This window comes from Corella eumyota, chromosome 4 (genome assembly GCF_963082875.1).
Source record: "Corella eumyota chromosome 4, kaCorEumy4.1, whole genome shotgun sequence".
NCBI classification, from domain to species: domain Eukaryota; kingdom Metazoa; phylum Chordata; class Ascidiacea; order Phlebobranchia; family Corellidae; genus Corella; species Corella eumyota.
In genome coordinates this window covers 2,328,943-2,339,803 of record NC_137493.1, presented here as the reverse complement: position 1 = coordinate 2,339,803, position 10,861 = coordinate 2,328,943, and the positions used below count along the sequence as shown (strand labels likewise).

Below are 10,861 nucleotides of genomic sequence, written 5' to 3'. Positions count from 1 at the left end.
AAAGCGTAAGTTTGTATGCAATTCAGAATAAAGTAAAGTCACATGGTTGTTTTTTTGGCAAGTTTTGGTTATATCGCGAGTTAAAATTAACACATCATAATAGGCTATATTATTTTTATTATATGTGACCCTATGCTTAAAAGTGGTCATGGAAAACAAAAAACATTTTACAGAGTTAAGATAAATAACAAAAAATAAATATTTTAAAGTTATTAAAAATTAGTAATTCAATGGCTAGTGTTTTCTCTGGTGAAACATCAGACGCGTTTTTAGCGACACTTAATGATAAAAAATGCACCGTGTGTTTGTTTTCCTTTAAAGATGATACATTCTGTCAATTTAATAAAGAGTGGCTATAAAAAATCTAAAACTGAAGTGATAGATTATGGCGAACAAGAAAATTTTATGTTTTTATATTTTTGTTAAATTTTTCTTATACCTTTATTGCTAATATTAAAAGTTGTAACATTTATTAGAAATAACAAAGACCATCACAGCACAAACTTGCTGTTTAAAGTGTTGTTAGGGGATGTCTTTGTGAACGGTTTAGCAATTGTAAGAAATATTTCAGTAAATAATGCTGAACTGGTAAGTTAAATTAGTTTGGTATAAAATTAAAAGCACTTCAAGTTGTTTTTTAAACCTCGCAGTTATACTTTTAAGCTAACTTCGGTGTGCAGTAAAACAACCATTTATAAACTAAGTCGTGTAAATTATTGCAAAAGTACCATTACATAAAAAACAAGTGTTTTCAAAAGACATAAACCCAGATTTTTTTGCATTATTGATGCAGTTCACATAATATAGCTAAGTAGTGCAAAAATACTGTCACTTTTTAAGACATACCATTATTAAAATCTGTTTATTAAATAACCAGTTTTAATTTTAATATTACTACTTAACTAGTTGTTTGTACAACTTCATAACTGAGCAATACAAATTTTTAAACATCAGAAATTTATTTAAAATTATTTTTAGGTTCTGCAAGAGGATTTAAGGTCGTGCCATTGTTACAATTTTTTTATTTTTTAATGTAGAGTTTTGTTTTCCGATTTTCAATAAATTCAAAATAAAAAAAGAATTTAACTAATCTCTGAAGTTTTATACACATTAATTAACCATTCAAAATCTAAGGCATATTATTAAAATTTTATTAAAAAATAAGCACTAACGTATAACCAACAAAATTAAATGTAAAATTATTAAATGTAAAAAATTAAGTAATAAATACCGTGATACAGAATAAAGCAAAACTTAAAAAATCTAACATTGAAATTCATATTACAACGAAAAAATCTAGAATTTAAACCTATAAACACGTAAAACCTCAATAGCTAACCTTGTCTGCTAGAGTAAGCAAAAGAGAAGACCTTATTCATCAGTCTTGGCAGTAAATAACACACAATCTAAAGCTTTTCTATGTAACAATTATCGTGGAACAAAAAAATGACAACAACTTTGTGTCAATTTCACGCAAAATGACACTATTTTTGTGTCATAGAAAATGACACAAAAATTGTGTCACAGAAAATGACACATAAAATGTCTCATTTTGCGTGACACAAAATTTTGACACAATGTGTCAAAAAAACCCGCAAGCTCGTCTCCAAAGGAAAGGCTAATCTCAAAACCTGATACGCGCTCAGTTTACATGCGCTTTTTAAACCGTGTTGAAATTCGATTGCTAAGTTGTTTTTTGTCGTCCAAGCGTTATTAAGTATGTCAGCAACTTTTATATGCATGACGCAATTTCAAAAGCATGACGTAATTAAGGAGAAAGTAGACTAACTAAAAATCCCCTATAGTTTTACCGACCGATGTTATTTCATCACGCTGTATCGTAGTTTTGTTCCTCTTAAGAAAAAAAGGGGATTTTATAATATATCTATAAAAACCTGCGATTTTGCAGAATTTTAAATTTATATAAAATTACTTTAGATAGGTATTTGCGTTAAAAATGAAGTTCGTGTTAATTGCGTTGGCCGCAATTTTAATTCTTGTGCTTATTGAAACAGGAGAATGCAGAAGTGAGTTTTTGAAAGTTCACTAAAAATAAATTATAATAATTTAAATAGTAAATTAAAACTTTTACATTAATTTAAAATAAAAAATTTTTTTTTGATTCAAGAAGTGTGGTAAATTCACGACGTCAAGATTAGTTTTTAAGTTTGTTTGTGTTCTTCTAACGATTAAGCTTAAATTTTACAGAATCATTTTTTGTGATTTTAGGAAAATGTTCACGTCGAGCAATAAAATTTCAATACTGTGGCCCCAATGCCTTACGGAAAAACTGCAAATACATCAAAGTATGCTGTCCAGCATGTAAAAATGTGAAGAGAGTTTTGTGTGGAAAAATCAAACAAAAACGTAGAAGAGGTAAGTCTGTTTAATATATAACCGACAATGGTCTGACAATGCAATCTTAAATCTAGATTAAGGTAACTCCATCCAACGACAAAGCTGTAAATCTTTTTATAAATACTCAGATATAAAATGTTTACATTAATATAATTTTGAAATTATACAATTTCGAAAATTTAAAAATATATATTTTTTTAGATTTTTGTACAGTTAAAAGCATAAAATGTCAAAAATTCTGTGGAAGGCATCTCCCCCGCATTTTGCGCCTTTTAGTGTCTTAGTAATTGTATATTTTTGTTGTTCTTAATTGTATATTTTTGTATTTTATTGTATGTAAAAACTTTAATAAAAAAATTACAAACAATTGAGAAAAAAATCTATTTGTTTACCGACTCGCGGCATCAATTTCCCAAAACATGTTTTTAAAATCCATATCATCGAGTTTAGTTTCGCTTGAGTGCGTATTATATAACCACATAAAACTTACTTTGATCCAAAGTTTGTCTAAAAAATTAGCTTTGGTTGGGTTACAACTAAAACTGAAATGTTGTAAATAAATATCCTTGTTTTTAGTAGTAGAAAATGATTAGGCAAAAAAATTCTTAGTTCTACGTCACTTATACGTCATAATTAGCGTCACGGTAATTTATTTGAACCATTTTCACAGCTCAGTTGTAAGTTCACCGAAAAATCTAGGTTGTGAAAAATTCTAAAATACCAAATTGATTTCCATGTCCGATAGTACCACATCACGAATAAGAGAAATGTTTATCAACCTACATTCAACAGACCCTCTCTCTCTCTCAGCTGAGATTAGTTATGTCGATAAGAAAGTTATACGTTCCTATCTCGCTTATGAGTCGTTTATTAACTTAAATTCTAGACTTGTAATCATTACTAAGCGAACAAGTTACATCGTAAGTGTACATGGCTTGATACTATAACTTAATGTAAATAGAACGTTATTTAACCAGAGCTTAAAAGGCAATTTAAATTTGTCTAGAAATAAGGGTAATACTTTAAGAATACTGGCATAAATATTTAAACACGTATAATAGAAAAAACTAAAGCAGATTAAAAACATGCACTAAGATTTTGGAAATACATTTACTAGTTAGTTATAAATGTTTTTATAAAGAATATGTAGGCAAAAATGCTTGTTTTGTATCTGTTTTAAGTCAAGAAAATAGGAATTTCAAGTCAAATTCCGCAAATATTTTTACGTTTACGTTTTACTAGTTCGTGCAAAAGTTAACGTACTGAGGATAGGATTATTCTCAATAAAATTAACAAATTTTTATTTGTTGAAACGAAATTTAATGATTTTACAAAACTAAGTTTTTGTTTTAAAATTCAAAAAATCACATATTTAGCATCAATATTTATATAGAAATAATTGCAAATATATTGGTTTCTTATAAAGTATTTAAGAAAATGACTACTCAACCAATCTCTACTGGAACTACTAATTTAAAAGGTAAATAAAGATCAGTTACATCATGTTAATACATTATAATAACTTGTAATTCTATAATAGATACTTACGTATGTGTTATACGTAGTCGTTATAACAAGCGACATAAATAACTATTGAACAAAAGACAATAGTAACAAAACGTAATTTTCTATAATTAGTTGATAATTTATAAACTATTTTAAGTTTGTGAATTGCTATATTGTTTCTTATTAATAATTGCATTGTTTTTTTATTGTTTACCCATTGTTAAGCTAAAATTAAATAATAAGCATTGTTATGGGATTGAAATATAAACTTTAAATATTTTTGTGTTAAGGTTTGATAAACAAATTGGTTCATAGAAACGTTATTTCGTGTTATATTACAAAAAAATTAGGCTAAAAGTTCCGTACTGGGCCCATTGGGAAATAATTATACGCAATGTTGTAAAATAACTCTTTAAATCTGTTTAATAAAGTTTTGTGTTTATTTGGATACAAATTGTCTGTTATGCGTATGAAAAGGGTTTAAGTGTTAATTTACAAATTGAAGAGCTTATAGAAAAAAATTGGCATAATAATTATAATTATGTTGTAATTATGGACACAAATAAGGCTTTATTGTTATAAGGTCAAATTTAAACATTCTTTAAACTTAATTTACACATTTTTTAATTTAAAAAAATATTTAAATTTATAAACTTAAAAGTTAATCTTTAAAATCTTTATTCAAACTAATCCTAAAGCCAACAACATTACCACAATATTAGGTACAAAAACATGAAGTGTAAATTGTTATTTTAACTCAAAATAGAAATGCGATTAACTTGTATTATTCTATACAAAAAAACATGGCTTAAAAGTAAATTCCACACTATCTAAATTCATTTTAAATCGTAGTAAGAAATAACATTTTTAAAACAAAATTTAAAATTTTTTGATTTTCTTAAGAATAAACTTAATGTATCATTTTACGTCATTTTAATTGTGAAAAGCCTTTACAAAGTAAATTAAAGCTTTTAATTAATAATTAATATTTGTTGAGTTATTAAGAATTATATCTTAATAAGGTAGGTATAATTATATAGCCTATATATATAATCAGAAGTTATAAAAAAATATTTTTATACAATTTGGGTTTTGAATACTTTAATGTTTAAGATGAATGCAATAGAAAGTATGAATTTATCGATAATTTCAGTTTAATCATTTTTGTGATTTGTTTCCGATTCTGTTAATCCTAAAAAAAATATTTTCGAAGATTGTGGTTTTTAACACATTTCATTCCCATTTTTCATTTGTTCGGCAAACCAAACCGGTAACTTCACACATTTCTCGAGAAATTCGACAAGCGTCTTACAGGGTTCAATGCACACCACAAAAGGAAGGCATAAGATGTAAAATGCGGCAAAAATTGCAGCAATAGGCCAACCGATTACTAACAAACCGATAAACCACACTATAGACCAAACAAAATTGCCCATCTTAAACCTAAATTACAATTCCTTGAGGCAGATTTGATCTAATGGATGATAAGAAAATATAAACAAAGATTTTCTATAAAGGTTGGACATTAGTCACGGTTTAGATTAAGATTATTTTGTCAGCACCAAATTATTTAAAAAGTTCTTGGAACTTAACCCTAAACATCAAAGTTAAATAAAAGATTGCTTTCAAAAGATTTTCCTTTCTATATCATAACAAAAAATTCTTACAAGCAGCAACAGTAATATTGTTGTAATTTTTACTTCAACTCCTTTTCTGCATTACTTTAAAAGTTTATTCTATTTCTCAATCTTTTTTAAATCAATTTTAGAATTTATTTGTTTCTACTCAAACTGCTTAACATTTTAAAATGTATGTGTGTCTTTTTAGTAACAAATCTGATTTAAAATGTTTGTCCGTTTCTAGAAAATACTGCGATATGTTTTACTCCCGCAAATCGCATAATTTAACGATCACATTTATTTAAGCTTCAGTCAAACATTAACTAAATGTTTGATTATATTTTGTGATTTTGTGGTTGATTATTTTGGTATCATATTAAAATAAACAACACCAGAAAAAAATCGATAATGAAAAAAATATATTTTACAGATACAACCATTCCTCCTGAAATGACGTCACAAATGGAATATACGACTATGACGTCATCAATAGCTAATAGTGTCGTCAAGACGTTCCAGCTGGTCGATTACGGGGTGTTTGTCTTTATGTTAATTGTTTCAGCAGCGATTGGAATATTTTTTGCAGTTAGAGAGCGAAGGAAAGCAGTCGTCACAACCAAAGATTTTTTGCTCGCAAACCGAAAAATGGGATTTGGTAAATATAAGAATTTCATGGATTTTAAAATTTATATTCTTTGAACTATTTTCCTTTCATTAATATTTTTAACATATAAAGCCCCTTTATTAAAAAAAACTTATAAAAATTATATTTTATTGCATCTTGAAGCTAAAATCGCGAAGATATATGATATAATAATAGAACATTTCTAAAGTTCACAATATAACAACAACAATAAATGATTTAAAATATTAATTTTTTAGTTGTTTGCGAAATTTAAATATAAATAAAAACCCATGTTTTATCTTCTTTAATATCTAAACGCAAAACAAGGTGTAGAACTAAAAAAGAAAGTAAAGGAAAAACAGGGAAGAAGAAGGCACTAAAAGAGGGCGGTTTTCACTGTCAAAAATCAACGAAAAACACTTTTTTGAGCCCCTCTTCCCACCTTCTTCTGTCTTTTTAATGCTTCCCATCTTCCCGATCCCTTTTTACCACCTTTTTTTAGTTTTGCGCCAATACAAGATTAACAAAACCTCCAAAATTTAATTCTTATTACAGCTCCGGTCGCAATGAGCCTTATCGCAAGTTTTATGTCTTCCATCACCGTCCTCGGGGTTCCCGCCGAGTTTTACATCTACGGAACCATGTTTACATGGTACGCTCTTTCTTACGTCATAGTGCCCATTATTGTCGGCTGGTTGTTCATGCCGGTGTTCTATGACCTTGGGATAAACACAGCGTACGAGGTGAGTGACGTAACAATAGTTATGACGTCATTAATTAAATCCCAATAAATATTAAAAACCAACGTATCGGTAAGACGTGGTTTGAGCTACATGTAAACACTAGAAAAGTTAAGGACGGCTAAAGTGGCATTGGTGGGATTCGAACCCGAAACCCTTAGGCGCTACTTAATACCATGAGTGGTAAATCCATCACAGGCCGTGATATGAAAATTGAAAAAAAATCTGTAGAGTGGACCCCAAATTTTCGTATTTCAAAATAAAAAACGAGTTTTAAAGTTCAATGTTTTGTTTTAGTATTTGGAATTACGTTTCTCTCGGATTACTAGAATTATGGTCACACTTATGTACCTTATACTAGCGGTAAGTTCAACTTAAGTTTATGTAAATTACTAAAGTTATTAAAATAATTATTCCTTTTAGACAAAAATACGTCTTCATACAGAACAATATTTTTAGTCTAACAATTAAAATTGGCATATTTAACAATGTCGATTATTACAATTAACAAGAAGAATGTTTATTGTTTAGTTATTTTACGGAGGTATTGTCATGTACGGGCCAGCACTAGCTTTGAACCAAGTTACTGGATTTAATATGTGGGGAGCTATTTTGTCAACAGGACTAGTCTGTATATTCTATACCGCTTTGGTAAGTTTATTAATAATATATTAATTGTAGAATTTTTTAAACCTTTTTTGTTATATTTAAAAACATTTAAAACTTAAATTAATTTTTATATTTTAGGGTGGTCTCAAAGCAGTCATATGGACTGACGTCATTCAAACAGTTATAATGTTAGGTGGATTTATAGCGGTAATCATACAAGGAAGTATTAACTTAGGGGGTTTTGGGAATATCTGGAGAGCGAATGTTGAGGGAGGGAGAATCGACTTTATACAGTTGAGTTGAAACCAGTTTTATATTTTTTATGTTTTTTTTTGTCGAATTATGAAAAATGTTGCCACAATTTTATATTATTTTAACATAATGCACAACTCAGCCTTATAACATTTTTTTGTTTGTTTATTTAAATGAAGTTAACCATAAAAGTTGAAATGTTTTTTCGTTTAAATTGCTCTTTTAAAAGTAAATTTGAAGATTGTGTTTTTATGTTAATAATTTAGCATTTATTCGATTTTTTTTTAGTTTTGAATTCGATCCACGAATACGTCACACATTTTGGGGGCTTCTGATTGGTGGAACAGTGTTTTGGTTAGGGTTAAACGGGGTCAATCAGGCGCAAGTTCAACGTTATATTTGTTGTAGAACGAAACGAGAAGCACAAAAGTAAAAAAAAATGATTTTAATATTTTTTTTATTTAAACACTTTTTAAATGAGTATAAACATTGATTGTATTAAACCCTATAGTACAGTCCATTGTAGCATTTAAAATAAGGTTCTTATCAACATTTTAAACAAATCAATATTAAAATTTATTTTTAGAGCAATTGTCTTTAACGCAATAGGACTTCTTGTTATATTAATTTTAGCTGGAATGACAGGTTTAACAATTTATGCAACTTATCAAAAGTGCGATCCTTTAAATAATAAAAACATTGCTACAGCTGATCAGGTAATAACTTCATGAGTGTAAACGGTTAAAATATAAAAAAAATTCATTATATGTACATCCCTTAAACGCAATTGTAAAATTTTCAAATATCTGACAAATTTTTGCACTTTTTCTTGACCAAATTTAAAATTTGTTTTTTAGTTATTTCCTTATATAGTGATGGATATTTTAAGTTACATGCCTGGTGTACCTGGCTTATTTGTGGCAGGAGTGTACAGCAGTTCGCTAAGGTATGACATAATTTAACCTTTAAAAGTAAAAACAAATATCGTTTTTTTTTTTTTATAAGTGCGTGCTGTTGTGGCGTGGTAAAGCTATCTGCAAACGTCATGTCTACGGGCTAATAATGTTTTTTTTATAAGGTCCGGAAACCTTTCACGGTCCAATGACCAACTTTGCAACTTGACATGAAGTTGATTTAAAAATAAAAAATCTTTTAAACTAAAGTGAATTTGTTTTATTTTTAGCACAATCTCGTCAGGTATGAACGCGATGGCTTGCGTAACTTTAGAAGATTTTATACGACCGCATACGAACTGGCGCACAAGTTCTTATACTCTGTTATCAAGAGTACTTGTGTTAGTGTACGGTGTTGCTTATATTTTACTCGCCTACCTAGCCTCGGTTGTTGGCGGCCTAATCAGGGTAAGTCCCTTGGTTCATTTCAAGCGCATAATCTATAGATGCACGCCATGATACTATTTATAATTATTACGTTCTTTGACATGACTATTTTTGTTACCACAGATGTCTTACAGTCTTGGTGGAATCATAAGTGGGCCAATAGTCGGGGTTTTTTCGATGGGAATATTAATGCCTTTTACTAATAAATGGGTAAGTGCCAAACTAAAATATTTCTACATATGTTGTGACTGTACTAAACGTAATAGCTTAAATTAGTTATAAGTACATTAAGGTGATTATTAATCTACTTTTATTAAAACATAAATAAAATTAGTTTTCCAAATTTTAATTAGTGAACATTGTATTCAGGGCGCGTTGTTTGGTTTAGTATTCGGTTGGGGGGTTAATATATGGATTTTTATTGGCTCCCTTTTTTACCCAACCCCCCGCGAGTTTTATAATGTTTTACCCCGTTATACTGAAGAATGTCCAGCACCCACTACGACTATGACGTCAACAGTTCTAAATATGACGTCACCAGCTGTAAATATGACGTTATCGTACACCACAATGGCGTCAATAAACAATAATTTTACGACACAGTTGGCTAACGTAGAGCGAGGAAACCAAAGGTAAAAATAACAATTTAGGTACAAAAATTACAAAGTTTTTTTTATGATTGAAATGATAATTGTTCTTTGAACACTAACATAAATCTATTTTCATTTAACAGGCCTCCCATAGCAGAATTATATGCAATTTCTTATATCTACATTGCTGTACTTGGTTGTGTTGTAACTATGTTAGTTGGAACAATAGTCAGTCTTGCTACAGGTAAGTGACGACGTCATCAAGAATGATGTAACAGATAGTGGACATTTTTATATCTTTTTTTTGCCCGTTTTTAAGTAAATTTATTATTTAAAAAAATCTTTCAAATTTTAGGTTGCTCCAAAAAGTCTCCTCCTGGCAAAGAACTCCTTGCTCCTATTTTGTCTCCGAAAACCAAAAAAGAGAACAACTCCGCTCTTGAAAGATCATCCAGTTGGGTCTCACCAACTTCTATAGCTAAAGCTCAAGTTATAAATTACGATCTTAAACCTCTCGTTTATGACGAACAACAACCTCTTAAACCAAAGAAGAACTCGACTTTGACGTCACAGAGATATTCGTTTTCCGCGGACAAAGAGTCGACTTTTTGAAAATTTTAGAATTATTTCTAACTTCATGAGCTTGAATATTAGTTAAAAATATTTTATGTAGGAGGTACATATAATGACAGTGGTATAAATAAACAACCTTTAAGCTGTTTAAAAAGGTTTTACGCCAATTTAAATACGATAAAACTTAACCAATGATAACCTAACACGAAAATAATTCATTTTTAGACAAACCAACATATTAACACATTTCTCTTGATCGCTTAGTTTAATAAAAGAAACTTCAACTTAAAGGGTGAATGACGTCATTATTTAGATAACGTTATGATATTTACTGTACTACTTTACTAAAGATTTGTTACAAATATTTTTACATTTATAAACAACCTAACACGGTCAAATACCTCACTACATATCTTAAAATAGTACTTTATTTCCTTCTAATTTTACTTAGTTTCAATATAAAAAACTACCTGCATACCTTTAAAGCTTATGTTTACATACACAATGTTGTGCTAACATTGATTGTCTTATATGGTTAATAAAATTTACTTGTTCAATATGTCAAAAGTTAAACTTCATTACAAGTGGTTCGGCAACAAAAACATTGCTTGTGGGGCTTAAACAACGAAATCTTTTACATGTTAGATCT

General features: G+C 28.9%; 1 protein-coding gene and 1 long non-coding RNA gene across 2 annotated transcripts; both read left to right on the top strand.

Annotated features, from left to right (window-relative positions):
• The first annotated feature begins 1,866 nt into the window (after positions 1 to 1,866).
• On the top strand, positions 1,867 to 2,715 carry LOC145751267 (uncharacterized). The gene is made up of 3 exons (XR_014283722.1): positions 1,867 to 2,027; positions 2,230 to 2,376; positions 2,560 to 2,715. It is a non-coding gene; the product is annotated as an uncharacterized LOC145751267 (long non-coding RNA).
• A 1,029-nt stretch (positions 2,716 to 3,744) lies between these two features.
• LOC145750166 (sodium-coupled monocarboxylate transporter 1-like) lies at positions 3,745 to 10,703 on the top strand. Its single transcript, XM_082566128.1, has 14 exons — positions 3,745 to 3,838; positions 5,914 to 6,138; positions 6,664 to 6,851; positions 7,146 to 7,211; positions 7,380 to 7,499; positions 7,596 to 7,750; positions 7,998 to 8,138; positions 8,296 to 8,425; positions 8,567 to 8,655; positions 8,893 to 9,070; positions 9,173 to 9,259; positions 9,419 to 9,681; positions 9,783 to 9,883; positions 9,995 to 10,703. Exons 1-14 carry the CDS (start codon positions 3,796 to 3,798, stop codon positions 10,249 to 10,251), a joined length of 2,043 nt encoding a protein of 680 aa, XP_082422254.1. The 5' UTR covers positions 3,745 to 3,795; the 3' UTR covers positions 10,252 to 10,703.
• The last annotated feature ends 158 nt before the right edge of the window (positions 10,704 to 10,861 follow it).

What these genes read in the sequence shown, in the direction of transcription:
- LOC145750166 (XM_082566128.1), top strand. Translation starts at nt 3,796, where the DNA reads ATGACTACTCAACCAATCTCTACTGGAACTACTAATTTAAAAG. An exon ending in ACGAAACGAGAAGCACAAAA is followed by an intron (nt 8,139 to 8,295) that starts GTAAAAAAAAAT and finishes ATTTATTTTTAG; the next exon opens with AGCAATTGTCTTTAACGCAA. An exon ending in TTGTTGGCGGCCTAATCAGG is followed by an intron (nt 9,071 to 9,172) that starts GTAAGTCCCTTG and finishes TTGTTACCACAG; the next exon opens with ATGTCTTACAGTCTTGGTGG.